Below are 27,444 nucleotides of genomic sequence, written 5' to 3'. Positions count from 1 at the left end.
CACTATGGAGAACAGTATGGAGGTTCCTTAAAAAACTAAAAATAGAATTACCATATGACCCAGCAATCCCACTACTGGGCATATACCCAGAGAAAACCATAATTCAAAAAGACACATGCACCCCAATGTTCATCGCAGCACTATTTACAATAGCCAGGTCATGGAAGCAACCTAAATGCCCATCGACAGACGAATGGATAAAGAAGATGTGGTACATATATACAATACAATATTACTCAGCCATAAAAAGGAAAAAAATTGGGTCATTTGTAGAGACTGTCATGCAGAGTGAAGTAAATCAGAAAGAGAAAAACAAATATCATATATTAACACATATATGTGGAACATAGAAAAATGGTACAGATGAACCGCTTTGCAGGGCAGAAATTGAGACACAGATGTAGAGAACAAACGTTGGACACCAAGGGGGGAAAGCCATGGGATAAATAAAATAAATTAAAAAAATTTAAAAAACCTGCTGTATAAAAAAATAAATAAAATTAAAATTTTAAAAAAAACCATATAAGAGACTCCCTCTTGCGAGAACACCAGAATCACAACTAACTGCTGAACAGTCATCCACAGGAAGACACTGGAACTCACAAAAAAAATACCCCACATCCAAAGACAAAGGAGAAGCCACAATGAAACGGTAGGAGGGATGCAATCACAATAAAATCAAATCCCATAACCACTGGGTGGGTGACTCACTAACTGGAGAACAATTATACCACAGAAGTCCACCCACTGGAGTGAAGGTTCTGAGCCCCACGTCAGGCTTCCCAACCTGGGGGTCCGGCAACGGGAGGAGGAATTCCTAGAGAATCAGACTTTGAAGGCTAGTGGGACTTGACTGCAGGACTTTGACAGGATTGGGGGAAACAGAGACTCCACTCTTGGAGGGCACATACAAAGTAGTGTGTGTGTCAGGACCCAGAGGGAAGGAGCAGTGACCCCATAGGAGACTGAACCAGACCTACCTGCTAGTGTTGGGGGGTCTCTTGCAGAGGCAGAGGGGGCTGTGGCTCACTGCGGGGACAAGGACACTGGCAGCAGAAGTCCTGGGAAGTACTCTTTGGAGTCCTTCCTATTGGACTCTGCTCCCTCTCAGGGCATGAGAACTCCCCATTCTGATCTCCCAACTCTATTTAATTGAGGTTTCTGTTTAATTATTTACAAAACTTTAAGTGTAAGGAAAATATGAAGCAAAATAAATAGACCAGGGAATTTTCACTATTTTTGACCCTGAAAACAGGGTTCTGGTCTTCATTCCTCTCCTAATTGACTCTGGGAAAATCTTTTCATATCTGTGGTGGCTGTTTTCTAACTGGTAATGCAGACATACCAAAGTTTATGAGAAATTAATATATGTCTACACTACTAACACAACTTATTTCCATATATAACAATCTGCAAACTAAGAAGTTTGTATTACTAGACAATCTCCAACTACCTACCAGCTCTGAGTTTATTATTTTGCTTCTAAATGAGACATTAACTAAAGTAAAGCTAACACTGTACCCACAGACATAGCACAGTGGAAACATCTAGGTAGGAGACTGCTAGGGCAGCTGGTTTCCTGAAGACACAGGAACTATAAAGCGTGAATGCAGTATGTGGTAGATCCAATAACAAAATCAAAAGTTAGAAAACAGTCATAAATTAATTTGACTAATTAAATGGCCGTTGAGAACACTTCGGTCACTGTAAGACGGCTATGTATATCGGGAATGCTTAGCACATGCAATTAACCTTCCCCCGCTGACATGCGGCTTTTCTGGCTGAGACGAGTCCGTCAGGCTCTCGGGGTTCCCAGCGCACCTTGCGCTGCTCTTGGCGGGAAAGGTGACCCCGACCAAAGGTCAAAAGGCTACTGTCTCGCCTCCGCTGGCTACCGTTGAAGGAAGGAGCAAGCGCATCGGGCAAAGCGTATGCCACGTCGTGCCTCTCTCCTGGTCGCTGCCGCCGGACCCTCAGACGTTATGTGATACATGTTTGTTTCGTTTTTGTTTTCTTTGTTTCCTTTCTTTCCCTTTTCTTTTATTCTTTTGCTTTTTAATGTCTTTTCCTGTTACCTCCCAGCTACTTTTAAGTTTCTTAACGTCTTAACGGAGGAACATTCGGGGGAGGGGGAAAATGTACACCTACTTATTTTTCAGAGGTTCTTGAGAATAGGTGAGCTCTGGCATCTGGTCCAGAATTATCAGGATAAATTTAAATGTTTAAAGTAAATAGACTCTTCTGTGAAGTCTTCTAGATGAATTGTCTGGTTAAGAAAGATGAAATTGGAACCAAAAAAAATAGAAACTTATTTCAAAATATCAAAGAATTGAGAAATCAAAATCAGTCCAAAATATCTAGAATATTTTCTGTTTCTCTTTTATGGTTGTTCCACAGAATAGGACAATGTGTTATATCCAGAGCCATGCTCAGGTTCAGGGGAGGAAAGTTACCTGATTTGGTCATTTTGAAACTACAAATTTAAAACAAAAATTAAAAGATTATTTTAAAGGATTTGGCAGGGGTAGTTTTTCATTACCTACCTGTGCAATGTTGTCAATGTTTGAATACTGTGAAGAAAAATAGAAGATTATGCTTTTTAAAAAAGGTCTTTTAAAGAGCTTTCTTAATAACCCTTTTATGTGAGGGTTGCTAGTCAAATGGTTTAAAATTAGCACTTTACTCAAAAGATTTTTTTTAAGTTAAAAAAAATCCTGTCATTTAGTCACATAAAATTCTTTCTGACTTTACATATAGTAAACCAAATTAGTGATAAAAATAAGATCTGAAGTTAAAGCTTGTATTTGTGTCACAAGGTTGGATTAAAGAAAATACTTTATCAGAGGATGGCCACTGCACAATTGCAGAGAACCTCCATGGTATGATTTCTTGTATTTTTAAATTAATCTTGTATTTTAATATATTTTAATTTAGCTAATTTTATTGTTTCTTGAAGTCTCACCTATTTTTATGTTTGAAAGTTAGAGTCACCTCTTTGAGGGTTTAATGATATCAGTAAACTCAGTGTTTTAAGAAATGAAGATATTTGCTAAACTAAGTTGAATTAATGGAGAATTCTATTGGATGCTTGATGCATTGTATTAAATTGCTGGTTCAAATTCAGTTCACATTAGTTATCAATGAATGCTATTAGGTTCCTTTGATGAAATTATCACTAATAGCAGTCCACTCCTAGAAAATGAATTTTTATGCCCCACAGACAAAGATAAAATTGTCTTCCCTTCACAGATCTTGTATTACAGTTACCTGTGTTAAACCCAGTCAGTGACTAAAGAGAAAAATCAGTGTTATCTATCCATGTATTATGCAGTTACAGACAGTTAACCTGCAAAGGATTTCTAACACTATTCTTAAGCACTTTTTGCATGTTACCTTTAGGCTGCTACCCTGCAAACACCCTCACATTTTAGAAGCCACTCTGATTTTGGGGGGATTACTAACTGCTATGGTTAAGAATTCTTTGGGAAAGTACCATGCTTATGCAAAAAATTAGATCTACTTTTAAGTTTAGGAAGACTGTACTTTTAGTAAATCTAAGTAAAATGTTTTAATTTCCCTTGAATTTAGAGTGCGTTGGTATTTCCCAGTAAGATATCAACTGAGCAGCAGTCTTTAGTGTTAATGAAGAGGCTTCTAGCAGTTTCAATATCCTGCATCACGTATTTGAGAGGAATATTCCCAGAATGTGCTTATGGAACAAGATATCTAGATGGTAATATAATGTTTATTTAAAGACTTTCTTTAAAGATGTTATTTTTATTTTGGCTTGCTCTAAAATGATAATTTTTGACTTAGAGATTTTGTTTTTATAATGACAGCTTTATTGAGATATGATTTGCATATCTAACAATTCACTCATTTAAAGTGCACAATTCATTGATTTTGGGTATATTCACCACAGTCAGTTTTAGAACATTTCATCACCTTAAAAGGAAACCCCATACCCATTAAGTCACTCTCCACTTCCCCCACTTCCCAGTGCTAGGCAACCACCGATCTGCTTTCTGTCTTTATGGATTTGCCTATTCTAGCCATTTCAAATAAATGAAATCATACAATATGTGGTCCTTTGTGACTGGCTTCTTTCACTTGGCATAATGTTTTTAAGGTTCATCCATTTTGTAGCATGGATTAGTACTTCATTTTTTATGGCTGAATAATATTCCATTATATGAATATACCACATTTTATTTATCCACTCATCAGTTGATCAATATATTTTAGTTTTGCCTGTTTTTAAACTTTATGTTTTGGGATTAATACTGTCATGTATTCTTTTGTCCAATATGTTTGAAATTCATCCATGTTGTTGCATATAATTTAATTCAGTTTATTGCAATATAGTATTTCATTATATGAATATATGACCATTCATTCTACTGGTAGATGGACATTCAGGAGTCCCTTATGAATAGTGCTTTTAACAATATTCTTGTACTTACCAATTATGTTCTTTCAAACAATGTCACTATTCATACATATATAAAAATGATAAATCAAACTGAATAAAACTTTCATTTTAAATTATAAATATAAAATATGTTAATGCTAAGCTTTTCAAACTTACTAATGATCCTTCATCAGTTATAATTTACTCATTGTAATTTATTAGCGATGGGAGATTGGAAGTGCAAACATTTTTAAAGCTGGTAAAAAAAATCTCAGTGAACAATCAGTAAGTTAAAAAAAAATCAGTCACAGTAAGTCAGTAAACAACTTGTGGATGAATGGCTATAGAGGGAGAAAATTGCTCCTCTTTGAAAGTTGCTCAGTTCTAAAACATTTTATTAAAATCAAAAAATTAAAAGTGTAATTTATAATTTAGGTCACAACCTGGTCTTTTAGTTTCCTGGTAGCACAAAATGAACAATAAATCTCTTGTCATTAGTATGAATGGGGCACGTGTATCAGAAAGACTCGTTTGTCAGGTTTTGTGGGTTTTATTAACACAGGCTGTTACTAAAAAAGAAAAACTTTTGTTTTGCTTTTTAAAAATTATATCTAGTCATATAACCGCAAAGAATTATTTACTATTGGTACAAAAGGAAATAAACTGGGAGACCAAGGTTCTATTGTAACAGTAGGAAAATACAGTTTAAGCTGTTTCATTGAGAGCCTGCCTCTGTATGCTCACCCAACCACCAGTTGCACACTGTTGGGTTGTTTCCACTTTTTGGCTATTATAAATAATGCCACATTCCTGTACAAGTTTTTGTGTGGACATCTAAGTGATTTTTTTAAAAAGTATATTCAATACCTTTGAAAGCACTTAATCATAAAAATTTCCCTTAATCTCTCAAGTATAATATCACCTGACATTATTCTTATAATGATGAAGTAAATAGTAAAAACATCCTATTTATAGCCTCCTGCAGTGGTAGTGTATGTTCTCGTGTTATTTTAAAGAAGTAAAAGTAATAGAGCCAGTTTATACTATAATAATAACTTATTGCCTAGCACATAATATATACCTAACATTGTACACCAACTCTGTGGGCTATATGTTAAGCACCATGTTATGTATGATATCTTGTTAGTTCACATTACAGACCTATGAGTTAGATATTATTCCTATTTTTCTGATAAGGAACCTGAGACTGAGAGATCTCATCCTTTCTACTATATTACTTGTTGCTTCCTTACAGGGCGCTATCTGATAGCCTGTTAACTTCTTGGCCTTTTACAAGTATTTTACTGGGATAAGAGTCCATAGCAAATATGCTAAGACTCTTGGATAACAATGGCATGAAAGTGTTATATCTAAGTTTCTATAGCTTTTAAAATGGAAAAATTTTTCTACCCATCAACATGCATCCTAATCATTATGATGCCACTTTATAATAAGGATAAAAAGATTATTTGTTTCCATGTAAACTTTCTTCCTTTAATTATATTAACATCAATCATCTGGAAGTTAATTGCCATTAATAATAAACCTTTAATACACAGCTGAAGAAAATAATCTTCATTTAAATTTCTAGTTGTTTGCTAATCTTAAGTAGCTCTATATTTATGTCATTATTTTTGCATTTAGATCTGTGTGTCAAAATTCTGAGAGAAGAGAAGAATTGTCCAGGATCTACACAGTTAGTGAAGTGGTAAGTGAAATACCTAATGAAAGAAAATTATCTTTTCTTAAATCACATTTTTTTGTGCCTTGAATACCTTTAAGTGTTTAACCCAATTTTAGTGATTTCCTTTTTAACTCTGGATACCATTTTTGCAGGTCTTTGGATTTTTGCATTAAAATTTTACTTTATTTCATGCTCCATGTGAGCAGGCTTCACTTTCCTCTTATTGTTCCTCACAAATAGCTGCCAGATATTTTCTATCTTCCTTTCCTTCCATCCCCTATTGACATTTTATATTTCTGCCACATTGTTTTGTTTTATTATTTTAAGCTAGTTAATAAGAAGGAAGCTTTAATAATAAAACTGTGTATTATTTATTAATGAGATAATATGGAGACTTATTAAAAGAACTATTTTCTGGAAGTGCATTCAGTCTAAAAATGAATCCTTGATTATTTTTTAGGATGTTAGGATGCTATGATGCTTTACAGAAAAAATACGTAAGTCGGTATCTCTTTATCCTTTTTTTCTACAGTTTATATTCTACAAATGTAACAGCTGTTACATGTAGTAAAAGATTAACTTAAACTAACTTGGGCATAGGCCAGTCCAAAGCTGAAAATTTGAATATTTTAAAGACTGATTTTCAACTCATTTAAAGCAAACAGAATTAATACTTAACGAATTTTGCCAAGTTTTGGTTGTTAACACTCATTTGTATTAATAACACATATTAACTTACAAAAACTTAATGAATTTAAAAGTCTTTTAAAATAGTTTATTCATTAGTTGCACATGCCTTCTATAATCATGTTTATACTAATAATTTAATAAATTATTTCTTCATGAGAGTTCAGAAATAAATTTACATGTAGTCTAGGTTAAATTGTGACGAGCCTTTTTGTATACTTACTTAGCTTATGTTTGTATCAACATATACAAAGAAGTCCAACTCTAAAAAAAATTATGAAAAAGATAAAATTTTATCCATGGTCACCAACCTCCCTCATTAAGACATTATGTATTTAATATTCATTAAATATTGAGTGCCTGCTCTGTGCTAGGCACATATTCTAGGTAGGAGCTGGGTAAGCTAACAATGGTTAATAAGACAAAGAGGGTCCCTTCTATAATGGGAAAATAGTCAATAAAACAAGGAAATTAGATAACATCCGATAGTGTTAACTGCCATTAACATTTTAAGAAAAAGTATGTGGCAAATGGAGAGATGGGGTAACTTTAGATAGGGTAGTCTGAGGAGCTTCTCTGAGGGGGTGATATTTAAGCTGAGACTTGAATTAGAAGAAACCAGCTAGGCACTGATTTTGGGAGAATATTCCTAACAGAGCAGCAAATGCAAAGAGTTGAAGGGGAGTTTGGAGAGTTCAAGGAACAAACAGAAGGCCAGAATGATTAGAGTATGATGAGCAGTGCAAGAGAGCAGCAGGAGATGAACCTGTGGAGATGGACAGGGCCTGAGCATTCAGAGCTGTGTAGGTAAATAGTTTGGATTTTGGGCTTCCCTGTTGGCGCAGTGGTTGAGAGTCCGCCTGCCGATGCAGGGGACACGGGTTCGTGCCCCGGTCCGGGAAGATCCCACATGCCGTGGAGCGGCTAGGCCATTTTGGGACTTCCCTGGAGGTCCAGTGGTTAAGGCTTCGCTTTCCAATGCAGTTGGTGCGGGTTCAATCCCTGATCAGGGAGCTAAGATCCCACATGCCTCAGGGCCAAAAAACCAAAACATAAAACAGAAGCAATATTGTAACAAATTCAATAAAAAGTTTTAAAATGGTCCACATCAAAAGAAAGAAAAAAAAGTCTTTAAAAAAAAGAGTTTGGATTTTATTTTAGGTGTAAATAAAAGCCATTTGAAGGTTTTGAGTAGAAATGTAATATCATTTGATTTATATTCTAAATTAAAAGAAAAATCACTCTGAGCTGCTATTTAGAGAATGTACTGTAGAAGGAGAATAAGATTGGAACTAAGGAGAATGACACTTAATCCATTACTACAGTACTGATAAAAAATAATGGTGGCTTAGACCAGGATGGCAAAGGAGAAAAATGAGAAGATTCAGTATATATCTGGCAGAACTGACTGGACTTGTTGACGATTGGTTCTGGAGTATAAGGAAAAGATCCAAATCAAGGATGACTCAGATTTTGGCAGATTACTTGAGTGAATGATTTCCTGTGATTCTCTTTTCCTATAGTCTCCAAAGCCTCTTCCCTTTACTAAATGAGCAGGGCCCTGAACTCTCTTTTTCTCTTTTCAAAATCAGTTCTCATATTGGTAATATTTAATGTGTTATTTCACAATATATATTTTCCTTGTAACTGGCAGTAATGCCCCTGTTTGCTTAAGTTAGTGATATGAATTTCAACCTTCAGCAAGTCAACTAGAAATAGATATTTTGGGGAATAGAGAAAGATATCTGAGGTATTGCTTTACCTGCATCATATGAAGTCTATTTAATGCAAGATTATTTTTATTAGGAATAAATGTTGAAATAGGACAAAGAATTCTTATGGTCCATTATGCAAAAATATTTTATAGAATAAAAATAAGATTTTTATAAACTACTATGTATAAAATAAATAAGCTGTAAGGATATATTGTATAGTACAGGGAATATAGCCAATACTTTATAATAACTATAAATGGAGTATAACTTTTAAAAATTATGAGTCACTATGTTGTACACCTGAAACATATAATATTTAAACTATGATAATAAAAATTTAATTAATTAAAAAAATAATATTTTTGTTCTCTGTTATGTTTCAGCTAAAGATGGTTGTTCTAGCTGTAAGTATTTTTAAATTGTATATTCTTTTTTAAAGACTGTCAAATTCAGCCTTGCTTAATTAAATAACTTTAAAACCACTTATTGATCATGTCACTTGATACAAACTACTGATCTAGTCAACGGAAAAGTAGCTAATATTTTGAGGGGGTCGTTTTATATTTTGTTTTACTGAATTCATTTAATATTTTAGTCTAAACATCCAATTTAGTTCTCCTTGAATACTTAGCCTCTACAATTTACTAAATTGTAAATTATTTTTAAATAGGTATACACTAATCCAGAAGACCCTCAGGTAAGTATGCTTAAGTTAGTAAAAAAACATAATGGCAAAAAAAAACCACCATAATGCCTCTAATATCTATAAGTAACATAAAAATGTAATATCCAGTGCTTTTAACTGTGCTTTTATCAATGCACTTTCACATATATTTTCAAAATTTGAACCTCATAAAGACTTTTTTGAGGTAAGACAGGGCTTGTATTGTTATCTTTAAACAGATTAATACACTTACTACAAGAGAGATTACATGATTGAGCCTAGGCCACAAAGACAAACCATTAGAAATAACCTAAATCTCCTGACTTCTGGTTCTTTGCAATATTTTTTAATTATATTCTTTTTTTAGAATTATAAAATATTTGAGTTTGAGAAAAATAAGATACTCATCCTTAATCTTTGAATATTCACCCCAATCCAGTCACATCTTCCTGTTCATCTGACAATTAAAGGAAAGAAAGTGTTATAATAAATGAAAGGGAAAACCAGAAGACAAGAAACAAAGGGGAAAGATCTACTGAGTGCTTACTATTCCTAGGCTCTGTTCTTTGGGGTTTCATGTGCATTATCTCATTTATTCATTATAACCATCATGAGGTAATATGTCATTATCATCTCCACTTTATAGTTGAGGAAACCTAGATACAAGGTTTCTTGTGTAAGGTCATAGTGGCAGAACCAGAATTTGGACCTAAGAAGGCCAGTTCATGATCTGAGTGCTTACCCATTACACTATAGCTGTTACAATATCGTGTTTCATTCAGTCATGGAGAAGCAGATTTTTAAAAAAGAAAGAGAAAGCTAACCCCATCCCTAAGTGAGCAATGGAATATAAAGAAAGCAATAAAAGTATTAGAGCTTCAAGAGAGCTAGGAATGTCTTTTCTTTGATACTACAAATTAAGCCTACAATTAATGCTTAATATATGCCTATGGTGACAAAATCATATGGGCAAAGGCTATGAATTATTTGATTGCTCAGAAACTAACTGTTCAGAAAACGTACAGAAAATGTACATCTGAAGATGTTTTATAGTTGCACATTTTTTCTTTCAGTAAATGAACAACATTGCTGATGCACTAATATTTATTGAATGCTTAGTGTGCCAGATACTTCATTAAGGGCTCTATATAAATTATCCCATTTGATAAATATTCATAGGCACCAATGAGAAAGGTACTATTTTCAACCCCTTTTATTAGCTGGGGAAACTGAGACTTAGGAGGCTTAAATGACTTGCTTGTGGTTACCAAGGATTGAAGCCCTGTGCTTAGTCATTCTGTTAGAGGAAGAGATGTGCTGCCTCCCTCACCTGCCTGCTAAGGAGTTCCTTCCCTCTGGTATGTAAAACATACATTGCAATGACTGGGGGAATAACTATCTCTCTAACACTGAAGCCCTGAATCCCAGACCCTGGGAATTTACTATTAGGACTGGAAAGTTTCAATGGACGAATAGGGATTAATATGCAGAAAAAATTATTAAATAAATGGTGAGTCATACAAAAGCTATATATAGCTACTTGGCCACCGGTACTGTATATTAGATTCATAACTACAGTATTTTCTATTTAAGACAATTTCAGAGTGTTACCAGTTTAAATTCAAGTACACCAGTAATGGACCAATCATGGACTTCATAAGGTATTGTTCTATAGTTTTCTTTTTGTATTACAGATTACCACTTATTCATATTAATACTATATAGCTAAACTTCAGGAATAATTCTGAAACTTCTCAAACATCCCCAATTAACCATCAAGGATACAAAATATCCTTGGAGTGGCTGCAAGCCAGAATTCTGTGGCTAATTATATACTGTTTTGATTGTGAAACAGAGCCAAAGAGTAGGAAAGCGACTGTATGCTTAAGTTATTAGAAATACAATAAAGGGCTTCCCTGGTGGCGCAGTGGTTAAGAATCTGCCTGACAATGCAGGGGACACGGGTTCGATCCCTGGTGCAGGAAGATCCCACATGCCGCGGAACAACTAAGCCCGTGCGCCACAACTACTGAGCCTGCGTTCTAGAGCCCGTGGGCCACAAGAGAAGCCACCACAATAAGCCCACGCACCGCAACGAGGAGTAGCCCCTGCTCACTGCAACCAGAGAAAAGCCCACGCACAGCAACGAAGACCCAGTGCAGCCAAAAATAAAATAAATAAATTCTTAAAAATTAAAAAAAGAAATACAATAAAAGTCCATCATTTGTTTCCTTTAAACATCTTGTATAAAATACATATTAATTTAATATATGTAAATTAGTTTATAATAATAATATTAACAGTGATATTAATTTTTATAATAGTGGCATTAAAACACTTTTTCACAATTTTTAACTTAACAACTTAATCCTTTAATGGGAATAAGAATCTCAAGTAGTAAAATGTGAAGTTATGTTATTAGAAGCCATGGGTGCTATAAAAGAAATTAATGTGTGATTCTCTTCCAGTAAAAACCAAAGCAGTGAATCTAGTATGTCATCTGCTGACACCAAGAAAGCAAGTATTCTTCTCATTCGCAAGATGTATATTCTAATGCAAAATCTGGGACCTTTACCTAATGATGTTTGTTTGACCATGAAACTTTTTTACTACGATGAAGGTACTATTTCCAGTTCATCCTGTTTCAGTTGATATCTGTATATTTTCTTGTCATTGAAACAGTTTCCATCCCAAATGTTTGTAAGCACCTAAATTGTTATATATTTTTTGAAATTATAAAATCTATATTTAATATCAGTATTTGAAAAAAATATACACAACTTCTCCAGTGGTCTGAACATGTCCACGTGAAGTTCAACCTCATTCATAACTAAGGAAGTGAAGCAATGAGATACCATTTTTCAGTTATCAGATCAGTAAAACTTGTAAAATCATTGTTGGCAAGGGTGTGGGAGTAAGCAGGTACTTTTGTATACTCTTGAGGGAATGTATATAGGTGCCATGTAACATTTTAAGAGGACAGTTTGGCAGTATCAAAATTTGGCACATTCTCTTAAACAGAAATTCTGTAGCTAGAAGAGTATCTTGGGAATATACTTAGACAAACTTGCAAGGTTATATGTTTCCGAGGATTTTCATAATGTATTGGTTAAACTAGGAACAAACTGGAAACAACCTCGAGTTTTTTATTGGAGGACTGAGTAAATAAATTATGGTGCATCTATATAATAGTGCTGTGCAAGCTATTTAAAAGAATGTGCTGATAAATTGTTATCCAAAAAATATTAAAAACAGATTAAAAAGTGATGTTAAAGGGCTTCCCTGGTAGTGCAGTGGTTAAGAATCCGCCTGCCAATGCAGGGGACACGGGTTCGAGCCCTGGCCCAGGCAGATCCCACATGCCGCAGAGCTACTAAGCCCATGCGCCACAACTACTGAAGCCCACGCGCCGTGCTCCGCAGTAAGAGAAGAGATCCCACATGCCGCGGAACAACTAAGCCCGTGCGCCACAACTACTGAGCCTGCGTTCTAGAGCCCGTGGGCCACAAGAGAAGCCACCACAATAAGCCCACGCACCGCAACGAGGAGTAGCCCCTGCTCACTGCAACCAGAGAAAAGCCCACGCACAGCAACGAAGACCCAGTGCAGCCAAAAATAAAATAAATAAATTCTTAAAAATTAAAAAAAGAAATACAATAAAAGTCCATCATTTGTTTCCTTTAAACATCTTGTATAAAATACATATTAATTTAATATATGTAAATTAGTTTATAATAATAATATTAACAGTGATATTAATTTTTATAATAGTGGCATTAAAACACTTTTTCACAATTTTTAACTTAACAACTTAATCCTTTAATGGGAATAAGAATCTCAAGTAGTAAAATGTGAAGTTATGTTATTAGAAGCCATGGGTGCTATAAAAGAAATTAATGTGTGATTCTCTTCCAGTAAAAACCAAAGCAGTGAATCTAGTATGTCATCTGCTGACACCAAGAAAGCAAGTATTCTTCTCATTCGCAAGATGTATATTCTAATGCAAAATCTGGGACCTTTACCTAATGATGTTTGTTTGACCATGAAACTTTTTTACTACGATGAAGGTACTATTTCCAGTTCATCCTGTTTCAGTTGATATCTGTATATTTTCTTGTCATTGAAACAGTTTCCATCCCAAATGTTTGTAAGCACCTAAATTGTTATATATTTTTTGAAATTATAAAATCTATATTTAATATCAGTATTTGAAAAAAATATACACAACTTCTCCAGTGGTCTGAACATGTCCACGTGAAGTTCAACCTCATTCATAACTAAGGAAGTGAAGCAATGAGATACCATTTTTCAGTTATCAGATCAGTAAAACTTGTAAAATCATTGTTGGCAAGGGTGTGGGAGTAAGCAGGTACTTTTGTATACTCTTGAGGGAATGTATATAGGTGCCATGTAACATTTTAAGAGGACAGTTTGGCAGTATCAAAATTTGGCACATTCTCTTAAACAGAAATTCTGTAGCTAGAAGAGTATCTTGGGAATATACTTAGACAAACTTGCAAGGTTATATGTTTCCGAGGATTTTCATAATGTATTGGTTAAACTAGGAACAAACTGGAAACAACCTCGAGTTTTTTATTGGAGGACTGAGTAAATAAATTATGGTGCATCTATATAATAGTGCTGTGCAAGCTATTTAAAAGAATGTGCTGATAAATTGTTATCCAAAAAATATTAAAAACAGATTAAAAAGTGATGTTAAAGGGCTTCCCTGGTAGTGCAGTGGTTAAGAATCCGCCTGCCAATGCAGGGGACACGGGTTCGAGCCCTGGCCCAGGCAGATCCCACATGCCGCAGAGCTACTAAGCCCATGCGCCACAACTACTGAAGCCCACGCGCCGTGCTCCGCAGTAAGAGAAGCCACTGCAATGAGAAGCCTGCGCGCCGCAACGAAGACCCAAAGCAGCCAAAAATAAAAATAAATAAAATAAATTTTTTTTTAAAAAGTGATGTTAAGAACAGCTAGGTACAGAAGAGTATGACCTCATTTGTGTTTTTTAAGGAGATATACATGTATTTATTATATAATGTAAATATTTATTATATATTATATTTATTATATAAGTATATAAAATATTATATACTTTACATGCATCGTATCATCTAGAAGGACATAAAGCATCAACAATAATAACTAACATTTATTGAATACTTAACTCTGTGCCAGTTCTGTTCTGAGCATTTTACAGACTTTAATACCACAGTGACCCTATGAGGTAGGTACTAGTATTTACCCCACTTGACATATGAGGAAACCAAATCAAGGATGACAAGTAGTTTCCTCAAGGTCACATAGTCAGTCAAGTGTAGGGAAAAAAGTTTACCTTTAAGGAATAAAATAGGAACTTGAAGATAGTAGGAGAGTGATTTTTACTTTTTATTATATGTCCTTCTATACTATTTGAAATTTCTTTAATCTTCATGTATTTTATAATAATAAAAATTAATGTATTTTCTTCAATTTCTTGAACAGCACAGTTTATACTTACTTTTCTGCAGTTACACCCCCAGATTACAAGCCTCCTGGTTTTAAGGATGGTGATTGTGAAGGAGCGATATTTGAAGGGGAGCCTATGTACTTAAATGTGGGAGAAATCCCAACACCTTTTCACACCTTCAAAGTAAAAGTGACCACTGAGAAAGAACGAATGGAAAATATTGATTCAGCTATATTCGCACCAAAACAATTAAAAACACCACTTCAAAATATTCTCATGGACAAAGATGATTTCAAAGATGAACAGGAGCATTACATAAGTGTAAGTATATTCAAAGAGTTATGAAGAACAATAGTAATGAATGTTTGATTCAATTCTGAGGACTTTAATAGCTATAAATATTTATTACAATCATAAACTCAAGTTTGGAAGGGACCTTAAAGAAGGTTAAGGTTTGTGGTTTTAAAACTTTTTACCTGGATGCAAACAACATTATTCTCAGAAATTTAAAAGCACAACTACTGTGAATGAAGTAGGGAATGGTCCTGGAGGCCCAGCCACTCACCACCTCACCTACCCTCATGGTGTACGCTGAGGAAACCCCTTGGTCTGGAGCATAATTTGAAAACCATGGAATTCCCTGGTGGTCCAGTGTTTAGGACTCAGTGCTTTCACTGACAGGGCCTGGGTTCAGTCCCTGGTTGGGGAACTAAGATCCCGTGGCACGGCCAAAAAAAAAAAAAAAGAAGACCACTGAACTACTCCAATCCCCCAACTAAAGCTGGAATCTTTTCTACCATACAACACCCCTACTAAGTGCTCATGCTTGGATTTCTTCAGGGCCTGGAAAGTCAGTGTCCTGAAGCAGACTGGAAGTTCCTGGAAGGCAGGAAAAGTGTCTTATTCATCTTTTTAATCCTCCTGTCCCTAACGCTTAGATTTACGGAATGCATTTTCAGTATTGGTTGAATGAATGGATGAACTGAAGTATAAAAAAAGCTTTTTTTGTAATAGCCTCACTCCCAGAAAATCTTTCATCATTAATATAATTGTTCTTTAATCTCATCTTTGTTGTTTTCTCTTGTCTCATTTTATTCTAAATTATGACCACAGTTCTTATGTATAGAGACTGACTATTCTGATTTAGGCTCTGTGGCCACATCCTTACAAATAGAAAATTCAGTTTTTAACCAATTCAAAGAAGAAGGAATTTTCTTCCTAAAACCTAAATCCCAGTCTTGCCTTATAAACAAATATGGCTGGGATTTATGAAGTGTTCTTTAAAATATTTAAAGCTCTTTGACAAATGTCACAAAGGGAATAATAATTATAGACATTAAACCTTTGCTATTTCTACCATACCATAACTGTGCTTATCCTTCCCCAACTCCCTGAAGAGGGTTGGGTCATATTCAGAGTTTATGCTAATATCTATACAGAAATTCCAGAGCTACAGAAGCTGTAGCTTGTTGTGTGACCATGTCTAATTCAGTACTCTCAAACAATAGTAAGATCTAAGTGTTCTTAGAACTATTATACATTTTTGAGAAAGTTGTATATTTTTATCATCTGCCTTAAAGCAACCCTGCAAAGTAAAAAAAAATAGGATTTTATACTTTGGATAAATAAGTTGCCTTATTATAGTAATTATAGGGCCACTTTATTTCTAGCAAGTGTAAGGTCGTTGTAGTGTTATGTTATATTTACCCTTCACATAAAACAAATTTGTTCATAAATATTCTACCCAGTTGTTTTAGTTTCTTTTTGAAATGTGTCCATTTTTTCCTTCATGTAATTATGTAGGATGATTTTGACATTGAAACTAAAATGGAAGAGCAGAAAAAAAGCCCTGGATCTTCTGAACTTGGAGGTGAGGAGTTAATGAAAATGTAAATTAATTCACTTCCAATTCAATTTTATACCATTTTAACTTTTTTTTTTTAACAGAACCAGGTGTAGTTTGTGAAGAAGATGAAACTATGAGGTCTAAAGAAAGTTCAGATCTTTCAATTTCTCATTCTCAGGTATAAATTTGACAGTTCTATCTCACTTCTAATTTGATTTTTTTCAAAAGACAGGTGCTTATATGCTTATTTAGTTATTTCTCAGATTTTCTTATATTCTAGGTCTTTTAGAAGAAAATTAGCTATTAAGAATGCTTATTAATAAAATTCGAGAATTATACGTTGAAAAGTTTTGAGTATATTATTGGTTGATTTGTTTAGTAATGAACCTAAATACTGTTCAGAGAATCTCAGAATTTCAGAGCTAAATAAAATCTTAAGCAATTATTAACTCCACCACCCTTTGTATTTACAAATGGACTATATAATACATTTTTGTTGCCTTGGAGCAGAACATGTTTAATTTTGTTTTCTACACACAGTAAAATCCTGAAATAACATTTAGATAAAATCAACATGAAAATAATGGGACTGATGATTGTCTGCCTTCCTTTGCACAGCCCTTCTTCAGTGGGGGTGGGCTGAAGTTCTTATCTTCTGGAAAAGTGGTGCCTAGTGATAATTTGGGACTTTCTGAATTCAGTGAATGGTCAATTGTGTACAGTGTCAGTTTCACTATCTTTACCTTTGCACTTTTTATGACAGTAAGAACCAACACAAAATTATTGGTTTTCATTAACTCAACATAGCAAGACCCTAAATTTTATGTGATTGAATTTTTGACCCCCATTATTGTTATGAAAAACTTTTATTATATTATTTTATGTGGTTTTGTGTAATTATTTTCTTTTCTAGGTTGAGCAGTTAGTTAGTAAAACATCTGAACTTGATGTGTATGAAAGCAAAACAAGAAGTGGAAAAATCTTTCAGAATAAAATGGTAAAAGCATATCTTTAGATTTGTTTTCCATTCTAACCTTGTAATTTCCCCCCATATTTGAGTTTATTTTGCTTTTAATACTTCATTTATTGGACCAACGTTTGGCAAGCACATACTGTGTTTCAGGTACTTTACTAGGTGCTGGAGGTATAACTTGTTCTTAGATGAAAGTCTAGTAATTGGAGGTCAACAAGCAGTGATACAGGGCCATAATAGCAGTCTGAATAGGCTACATAGAGGCACAAAGGAAAGAATGGTTAATTTTACTGAAGGTACAGTAGAAAGGGGAGGGATTTCCCTGGTGGCGCAGTGGCTAAGAATCCGCCTGCCAATGCAGGGGACACAGGTTCGAGCCCTGGTCCAGGAAGATCCTACATGCCCCGAAGCAACTAAGCCCGTGCACCACAACTACTGAGCCTACGCTCTAGAGCCCGCGAGCCACAACTACAGAGCCCACGTGCCACAACTACTGAAGCCCGTGCGCCTAGAACCCGTGCTCTGCAACAAGAGAAGCCACCCTAATGAAAAGCCCGCGTGCCGCAACGAAGAGTAGCCCCCGCTTGCCCCAACTAGAGAAAGCCCACGTACAGCAATGAAGACCCAACGCAGCCAAAAATAAATAAATTTATTTTTTTTTTAAAAATAGAAAAAAAAATAGAAAGGGGAATCCAGGAAAGGCTTTGAGAAGTGATGCTATCATCCAGACTCCCAAGGAAATTTCCTAGAACACCAAACTGTTCCCATGTTCTATCTCGTAAATGGACTATTTTGTTAATAAGACATTAAAAATGACTGTTTTATGTGTATCTTACATAAAGCGAATCTCTTATTTTTTAAGAAAAAAAACCCCACTGCTTTATTTTAGTTTTTGGTATGAGTTGTACTGAATAGAAATTTGTATTTTATTTAGACCCTTAAGTTACTCTTAAAGGTTCAGAGGTGAAGAAAAAGCATTCTGTAAAATGTAAGGAAACAAATAGCACACTCTAACAGTGGTATGCTGGAGCATTTGTTTCCAACGCTTTATTCAGTGACATCATGTTGACAGCTTGAAATTGGACATTATGAGAGTATTCATAGCATGGAAATCAGCAAATGCCTCAACTCAGGATTTCTTTCTCCCAGAGAACTGGTTGTTAAACATTTACCAGAACACCAATGATGATAGTGCCATTTTTAGGTATCCTTTTTTTCCACATTCTCTATGGGAAGTTAGAACTGGTAGAAGGCAGCATTCAAACTAGTGTGCTGAGAAAAGCAAGAGATAAAATAATTTCAAAAATTACTACCTCTAGCAGCAAAATGTTCTTCCTAGGCAGCTTCTATTTAGGATGAGTATCCTTTACTATCCTTTACTCCACCAAAGTACTCCTGTATTTGAGAATAATGACTGAATTATGGTTAGAAAAGGGCAGGAAATGAAAATATTTAATAATATATATACTAGGAAAATATTTAATAATATATATACTAAGGAAGTTATCATTGAAAACTACATGTCAAGCACCAGAAAATAAGTATGTACTTTTAGAGAATAATACTATGACAGCTAATAACTTGTCACCATCTAATATTCATTTTAAAAACTGCATATATAGCATTATTCACAATAGCCAAAAGGTGGGGAAAAAAACTAAATGTTTGTAACAGATGAATGGATAAACAAAATTCATACAGTAGACTATTATTATTCAGCCATAAAAAGGAATGAAGTACCAGTACGTGCTACAACTTGGATGAACCTTAAAATCATTATGTTAAGTGAAAGAACCCAGTCACACACACATACACACACACACACACACACACACACACTATCTATCTATCTATCTATCTACACACACACACACACACACACACACACACACACACACACTATCTATCTATCTATCTATCTAATATGGTTCCATTTATATGAAAGTCCAGAATAGGGATTTGTATAGAAACAGAAAGTCTTAATGCTGGCAGGAGGATGGGGGAATAGGGAAGTGATAGCTATAAGGGTACAGGATTTCTTTTTGGAGGATGAAAGTGCTGTAAAATTGACTGTGGTGATGGTTGCACAACTCTGTGAATATACTTAAAATCACTTAATTTTGTACACTTTTAAATGGATGAATAGTATGGTATCTGAATTATATCACAGTAAAGTTGTTTTTTTAAAAACCGCATATAGTTGCCTGTGGTTGAAAAAGCATGTTGGTTGTTCTTTGAAAAATAACCAATTAGTAATTATTCTATCTTTGTGGAGGCTAATGGAAATCAACAAGTAAAATCTTCTAAGAAAAATCGGAAGAGAAGTCAGCTTGAATCTGCGAAAACAGTAAGTCTTATAATAATGTATAGGCTGAATAAAATAGCAAGTATCAGAATATCATTACTATAGATTAAATTTAATGATAAATATGATTATATTCCTGGATATACCTCAGAGCTCTGGTATCCAAACCTTGTTTAAATATATTTGATTCTAGAAAATGGGGTGATTTTAAAATAAAATATGCTATGTGGTTTATTAATTTTCCATGTAAACATTTACTATCTTATTCTGTGAATGATTTGAAATAGTTGGAGGAATTTATAAAATAAAAATCAATGTCAGGGGACTTCCCTGGTGGCACAGTGGTTAAGAAATCCGCCTGCCAATGCAGGAGACACAGGTTTGATCCCTGGTCCGGGAAGATCCCACATGCTGCGGGCCAATTAGGTCCGTGCGCCACAACTACTGAGCCTGCACTCTAGAGCCCGCGTGCCACAACTACTGAAGCCCGCGCACCTAGAGCCCGTGCTCTGCAGCAAGAGAAGCCACTGTAATGAGAAACCCACACACCGCAACTAGAGAAAGCCCACACGCAGCAACAAAGACCCAATGCAGCGAAAAACAAATAAAAATAAAATAAAATTTTAAAAGATCTATGTCAGGAAAAATATGAATAGAATGAGAAAATGAGAGTACAAGAATATTCAGGCCATTTTATTTATATAGAATTAAAATTGGGCCACAGATTTGATCTGAGCTTTCTAGAGAAAGTAGAAACAAGATGTTACCAAATCCACATGTTCTCTAAAAATATAGCATCTCCTAGTACCTTAGAAGAAAGAAAATTTTCCTGACCTAAATCTTGTAACAGTTGTCTTATATTTGGAACCTTATTTTACCAAATCAGATAATGTATTTGTCATTTCTGAGATAAATATTTACATTTTGTCAACCAGAATTTTTATTATTAGTAGTAGGTTAAAATTAGATAACTGAAAACTTAAGATTATTTTTAGAAATCAAGTGTTAAAGGGGTAATCTCAAAAATATACTAGTTGGTTAATGCTGTTTTCAATTTATATATCTTAAGAAGGGAATGGAATAACCTGATATATTAGGTTCTTTAATTTTTTCCCCCAGTGTATTAAGCCTTGATTTTTTTCTGCAAAATCATCCAATTTGTATCATTAGTGAGTTTTACCAGAAAAATAAAAGTTTGATAACTCAGAATCTTGTTAGCAATTTTCCTAATTCACCCTTCCATTCATTCAAGGGTGCATTGAATTTCTAAAATCTATCAGGCACTGCTAAGCACCATATACAAAAACAAAGCATGATTTAAATCTTACATGATGCCAAAGTGGAGTGTTTCTCTATTTGCAGCTCATTTTTTAACCTTTCCCCCCTCATTCCCATCAAAATATTTTACTATTTTGAGAACATAATGTCAAATCTATCTTTCTAACTACTCCAACATCCCTAATGAAAACCTTATACTTTGTAAGGCTATACTTTCAGCAGCCATCAGGATATTTAAATATGTCAATAATAAAATTTACCTACTTTTAGAGAACCCAGCTATCCTATCTTAGGAAATGGTATGTTAGTTACAATTTTTTAAAAGAAGAAAGGAAAGAAGGAAGGAAGAAAGGGACCTCAGAGCCATGAAAAAGCTCAAAAATTAAAGACATTTAAACTGGAAAGTATCTATTCTTAGTAGTTGTTTTCTTTTGACAGGTCCTTCATCACCTTGATTCTTCTAGTCAAGAGTTAGTGCCAAAAAGAAGAAAGCTTAGTGAACCAAAGAAAAATATATAAAAAAAAATTTTTCTGCATGTTTGCGAAGTTCTTCACAACATTTAAAGGACATTATATTACTGTTTTAAGGTGTGTTTGCCCTACCTCTGAAAACTTAACATGTAGTCTTAATCAGTTAGTACACTAAAATTAATCCTTAACTGACTATCATATTGTGATCCTTAATCTTATCTGAGACAAACTCAGGAGAACTTTTGAATAAAAAGTACCAGTGTCATAATTTATTCTGTTAATTATCTACTCAATATTGATCTATCTTCCATTTTGGTGGACACTTCCTTTTAACATATATTAACGTTTAAGGTCCTCTAAAGCCATTTTTTGAAGTAAATAATGTTTATTTTGGTATTAAATTTTGATAGTAATTCACTTTTTACTTATGTTAAAACTATACAATTTAACTGGCTATGTCTGTCATGTTATTAAAACAATGTTTGGGCTTCCCTGGTGGCACAGTGGTTGAGAGTCCGCCTGCCGATGCAGGGGATACGGGTTCATGCCCCGGTCCGGGAAGATCCCACATGCCGCGGAGCGGCTGGGCCCGTGAGCCATGGCCGCTGAGCCTGCGCGTCCGGAGTCTGTGCTCCGCAACGGGAGAGGCCACAACAGTGAGAGGCCCGCGTACCGCAAAAAAAACAAAACAAAACAATGTTCTTCAGTACTTTGATATAGTGTATTAACATGATAATATATAATGTACAATTAAAAATTGGTGCTTTAACTTTTTAAACATTTTTTACTACAAGACAATGATTTTAAAGTCTGGCATTTTTGGCAGCATAAATAAAATATTGTTCAGCATCTGGACTCTTTCATGGCTTCTTTAATTTAAATAAAAGAAAATTTTTAGGCACTAATTTTGAGATCATTTCAGTAGATGTTACTTTGCAAGAGTTGAGCACACTTTCTAGAACTTTTGAGTGGTAGTGAAAGATACTGTGCTTTTAGTGAGAAACCTGGGACCCGGTTCCAGACTTGACTGTTTTCTGTGCTCTAGAAAAGGAAAGCTTAAAACTTGGTCTGTTTGCCTCTTGTATTTTCAGCAGCCATATTCTAAAAACATACATTATCCATGGGCTTGCCAGTAACAAGCACTAATAGCGAGTGTTAGAACGAATGCTATGGTAGAAATGTGCCTATCCTGTTTAATGTAAACCAAGTAAACGTCCACAAACTGACCCAGATCGGGTTTTTCTGGAACAGGAAAGTTAGGGATAAGCTAATTGTCGAAAACAACCAATTTTTAAATGTTTACGTATTCTTAGCTTTATTGGATCCCAACCCATCTCACCTAATTGTCACGGTATAGTATACACTGCTACAGTAACACACCTGCTACACTGAGGTTGACCAACAGAAACCTTTGTAGATCGGCAGCTGGTGATAGCTCACTGAACGCTTTGATTGGCCAGTTTAATGGGGGTGGGGAGCGCAGCCCTCTTTCCTTTCTCTACCAAGGTTCCTTCATTGGATTGACCAGCTGTTAGGTTGAGCCCAAACCTGCCTCCTTTTGGTGGTGTTTGTCTGGATCACAACGCAATAGCCGGGCGGGGGGAGAGCCTCCCCTCGTAAGCTCCGATTGGCTAAACTCAACCTTGGAGGTTTCTGATTGGTCCAATGAAGAAACACCAAGGTAGGTTGCCTAGTGATCCTGAGGAAGCTGATGTGTTATTCCTTCTCTGCATCGAAGGATCAGGAAGTTTGTTCTCTCTGCGTGGCTGAGAAGTTTTTCACCTACTCGGACGGGGGTGGGGGGTGGGGGTGGGGACAGGTGTCCCCCTGAAATAGAGCGCAAGCTGCAGCCTGAGTTTGGCCGTAACCCAGGAAGTAACGTCAGGTAAGCAACGGGGGAAATATCGATACATTTTCTAACGTCGAAAAAAAAAAAAAACCTCCCAATTTTTCATTTTGTGGGGAGAGGGAGGTTTTTATTTATTTAATTTTGGGGCCCTTGGGGTTTTTTTTTCAAATAGGGTCTTTAACTAGTAAATGTCCAAGGGCGATTAATTTTTCAAAGAAAATGCCCCATTATTTTTTTACCCTGAAGATTTAAAGTTTCTTGGATTGGATTAGGATATAAGCTGTGTTCACCGTGCCAGATAGGGTTAGTGCCCTTAAGCATTTATTTCATGCTTCTCTTCCTCTTTCACTCTTCTTCCCACCTCCCGCCAAGAATTATTTGAAATATAGCCTTGTACAAAGAATCTTTTGTAAGTCACTTCATTTGTATTTCTTTTTTAAATGTTTACATGCATTTTTGAGTATTCATTTTAATCAGTATATATTTATCGAGCAGTTAACAACGTTAAAGACATTGTGCTAGTTGCTATGGAGAATATAAAAACCCAAGAAGACAATATCCCTGCCCTCAAGAAGTTTACAGTTGAGAGACAGCCATACCAAAAGAAAGACTATAATAAATACTTTAAAGGAAGTAAGTATAAATAAAGTTGTGTGAAAGTACAGCTGAGGAGAGACCTCTTCTGGCTATGGGACATAGGGGTAATGGAGAAGCAGATTCACTGAAGGCTTTACAGTGGGTCCTCAATAGGACTTTGAAGAATGTGTAGAATTTAGAAAGGAAGGGAAAAGGGAGAGAACTCCAGCCTGTACAAAGGAGAGAGGTGGAAGGCATGGACATGTTTGAGAAATGGTTTAACAGTACATAATTGGGAGTAATGGAAGATATTGCTAGAGATAGAATGGGATCCAGTCACAGAGGCTCTTGAATGCATTCTTTTGATCTTGAAAAAGCTATTTTCAATAATTGCTGATTTTAAATATTGTATTTCATCTTAAAAACTGACATTTAGATTTATCTAAAGTATGCTAACTTTAAACTTTATCACACATGGTAGTGCAATTTCTCTTGACTGTAGATTTTTAAAACAACTATAGTGCATGGTATAAAAGGGCTTGTGCTCTGATTTTTTTTGTACTTGAGAAAGAATCTGCCAATCTTTTAACATTCTCTTGCCAGTGCTTTTTGTTGTCAGCTGTTTGTGTATTTGCAAGGTGGCTAGCCTAGGGATAGAGATGAAAGTTTTCTAGCTATATGGAATTACTATACATGATCTTCTGAGTGTTATTCTCTAGACTGGTAATCTCCAAAGTGAATGCATGAAATGAGTCATTAGGGTTTGGGAAGGAAATATTAGAACATATATTTCCATTTAGTTTTTCTTAATTTTTTTTACTATTTTTTTGTATGTTTTATAATGAACTGTTGAATATTTATAGAAATTGCACATAAATTACTGTATGCTCTTTGGAGCTGGATGCTCACAATTTTTTGCTGTTACATATTATTTAACTTGGGGAGAATCCATTTTGTGAAAGGAATCACAATGATTATGTGATTAGGTTATGCACAAGAAATCAGGAGGCTTAAAAGTCGGTCCTTTCTACTGGTCTTTAGAATTAATGATTTGATTTCTTGTCAATGCCTCCAGTGGAGTTCAACCTATTGTACTTTGGAAAAGATATTGTTATCCACCTAATTTTTTCTGGTCATTACTCTTTCCTTTCTTTATTTAAGTTTGTAAATATTTCTTACCTGTATACATTTTTAGTATGCATGTATGAATATCTAGATGTTTATTTACATAAGCACACATATAGATATTTTTTCATCACCCCCTCCAGAGACAGGTAAGAATGACCACTTTAACTCACCGGGCCCGTCGTACAGAAGTAGGGAAGAACTCTGAAAAGAAGGTGGAAAGTGAGGAAGACACTAATCAAGATAGAAGTCAAGACAATGAGGACACTGAAGACTCTAAGGATATCCGCCTCACGCTTATGGAAGAAGTATTGCTCCTGGGACTAAAAGATAAAGAGGTAATGCAATTGGATTTGCTAGGCTATCTCAAAGATTTAAATATTGGAATGTTTTTAGGAAGTAATCTGATAAAATATTTTCATTAATACTAAATTGGCCTTAGAATTGTGCTTCAGCCATCTGGGGGATGGGGGAGTTTGGGAGGATGGTTGATACTTGGAGGGTAAAATCCAAAAATATAATTACTTGAAGTATAATTTAATTACAAAATTGCTCCAGAATTTTAGAAGATATAACACAGTGTAAAGTGTTTGTACTTGTAGTTTCCCAAGTGAGACTGATGGTGAAATAACCTCTTATTAAACTAAGAAAGAGGGCTCACACATTGAAGTCTTCTTGAGCTTTGGGGAGAAAAGTCTTTTAAATGAGAAGACAAGGAACATGTCTTACAAAAATAAATAGGGGTTGGTTTCTTATAATACAGAAGAATAACTTTTATTCTATTCTGTGTATCTTTATTTTTATTTTTATTAGTGGTTTTGGACAAGCAGAACAGCTATTTTTTTAAAAAATATTTATTTATTTATTTGGCTGCGCTGGGTCTTAGTTGCAGCATGTGGGATCTTTGTTGCCACGTGCAGGTTTTCGTTGCCGCGTGCAGGATCTTTAGTTGAAGGCACGTGGGATCTTTAATTGCAGCATGAAAACCTTAGTTGTAGCCTGTGGGACCTAGTTCCCTGACCAGGAACCTGGGCCCCTTGCACTGGGAGTGAGGAGTCTTAACCACTGGACCACCAGGGAAGTCCCTCTATTCTGTGGATTTTTAGAAGTTAAATATCAACAATTGATGAGGATTATTTTAGAAGATGTTTTAAAATTAATTACAGCTTTCCCTTTTTTCTAATTTTTCCCTTATTAACAGAACATCTATTTTATAATGAAATTAGTCGAAATAGCAAATCTTGTGATACAACCAAATATTTTCTTGGCTTTTCTACTAGTAGTATACATTATCCTTCACTTGTAATTTAACTTTTTATTGTGTTTTCCCATCACTTTCTTCGTTAATGAAGAGGTTATAAAAATATACAAATAGGGGCTTCCCTGGTGGTCTAGTGGTTAAGGCTCCATGCTTCCAAAGTAGGGGGTGAGGGTTTGATCCCTGGTTGGGGAACTAAGATCCCACATTGCTGTACAGTGCAGCCAAAAAAAAAAAAAGGATATACAAATAATATTTTAAACAATCTACTTCCTTTTTAAGAAGACTTTGGTGAGTACAAAAAGAGGTATATTTATTATTGGCCTCAGTTTTGAAAACTTATCAATTTAAAATGTTACTTTATATTTAAAAAATACTAAATGTGGCTTTGATCATTGTTCTTAGAAATGAATTGGTTACATACATCTAGTAATATCTCTTCTTTTCTACATTGACTCCTCAACTTGAGAATACCCTTATTTTAGTTTAGTTTAGTTTAGTTTTTCTTTACCACTTTTCCCTTCTCTGATTTTTGTCATGTCAAATTACCAACTTAAACAGAAATTACAAGACTTTACAAGAAATTACAAGGCTATAGCCTGTGTATTATTAAAACTAACGTTAGAGACATGCCCATGTGTACTTGGCCAAGAAGCAAATATATCATAAAATCTTGCCCGGAAGTATATTTTCCTGTTTGCTGAGAAAGTTGGTGAGGCTCTAGTTTTATAAAAGTCAAATAAATGAAAAAGCAAAACTGACTCTCTAAGAGAAAGTCAGAGTAGGTCTGAAGATTAGGTGGTATAAATACTATTTTGAGATGTTTACGTGGTGCCTAGGAAACATTCACTCACTAAAACAGAAGAGCATATTAGATCTAAAAAGCTGTTTTGTTTGTTTTAGTTTTGAATAGGAATGATTAATTTCCTGCTGAACCTAGGTACTAGAATTTTTGCTCCTGTTCTGTAGCGAAACTGCCTTTGGACTTGTCTTTGTGTGTTTCCAAATTTATAATAGTTAGTATAAACTTAAGGAAATAGGATAAAAAAATAAAGGAGCTTGTTTAGAGCTATGATCATAGTGCGTATTCAAAGTATTGGTGAAATACTGTATAAAGATGGGTAGATAATATCCACCTTTTGAATT

At 34.9% G+C, this 27,444-nt stretch overlaps 2 protein-coding genes across 3 annotated transcripts in view; both read left to right on the top strand.

Annotated features, from left to right (window-relative positions):
- Positions 1-1,894: 1,894 nt before the first annotated feature.
- HORMAD1 (HORMA domain containing 1) lies at positions 1,895-22,245 on the top strand. The gene is made up of 15 exons (XM_007122301.3): positions 1,895-1,993; positions 2,817-2,879; positions 3,589-3,733; positions 6,056-6,119; positions 6,556-6,592; positions 8,881-8,901; positions 9,168-9,194; positions 10,755-10,822; positions 11,630-11,781; positions 14,679-14,938; positions 16,421-16,487; positions 16,565-16,641; positions 17,377-17,460; positions 19,712-19,783; positions 21,458-22,245. The coding sequence occupies exons 2-15, from the start codon at positions 2,847-2,849 to the stop codon at positions 21,536-21,538; spliced, it is 1,188 nt and encodes a 395-aa protein (XP_007122363.1). The 5' UTR covers positions 1,895-1,993; positions 2,817-2,846; the 3' UTR covers positions 21,539-22,245.
- Positions 22,246-23,268: 1,023 nt separating this feature from the next.
- GOLPH3L (golgi phosphoprotein 3 like) overlaps positions 23,269-27,444 on the top strand; it is a 51,267-nt gene continuing 47,091 nt past the window's right edge. Inside the window, exons 1-3 of one of the 2 annotated variants that reach the window (XM_007122300.4) lie at positions 23,283-23,375; positions 23,835-23,972; positions 25,184-25,378. In XM_007122300.4, the coding sequence (XP_007122362.1) occupies positions 25,196-25,378 (183 nt within the window). In that variant the 5' untranslated portion in view covers positions 23,283-23,375; positions 23,835-23,972; positions 25,184-25,195. Of the gene's footprint in view, positions 23,376-23,834; positions 23,973-25,183; positions 25,379-27,444 lie in introns of both variants that reach the window. The other variant, XM_007122299.3, reaches the window with a different exon arrangement.

The sequence above is a fragment of the Physeter macrocephalus genome, chromosome 4, assembly GCF_002837175.3.
Source record: "Physeter macrocephalus isolate SW-GA chromosome 4, ASM283717v5, whole genome shotgun sequence".
Classification (NCBI taxonomy): Eukaryota; Metazoa; Chordata; class Mammalia; order Artiodactyla; family Physeteridae; genus Physeter; species Physeter macrocephalus.
The sequence above is the reverse complement of the archived record's forward strand: the minus strand, read 5'-3'. Positions and strand labels throughout refer to the sequence as shown.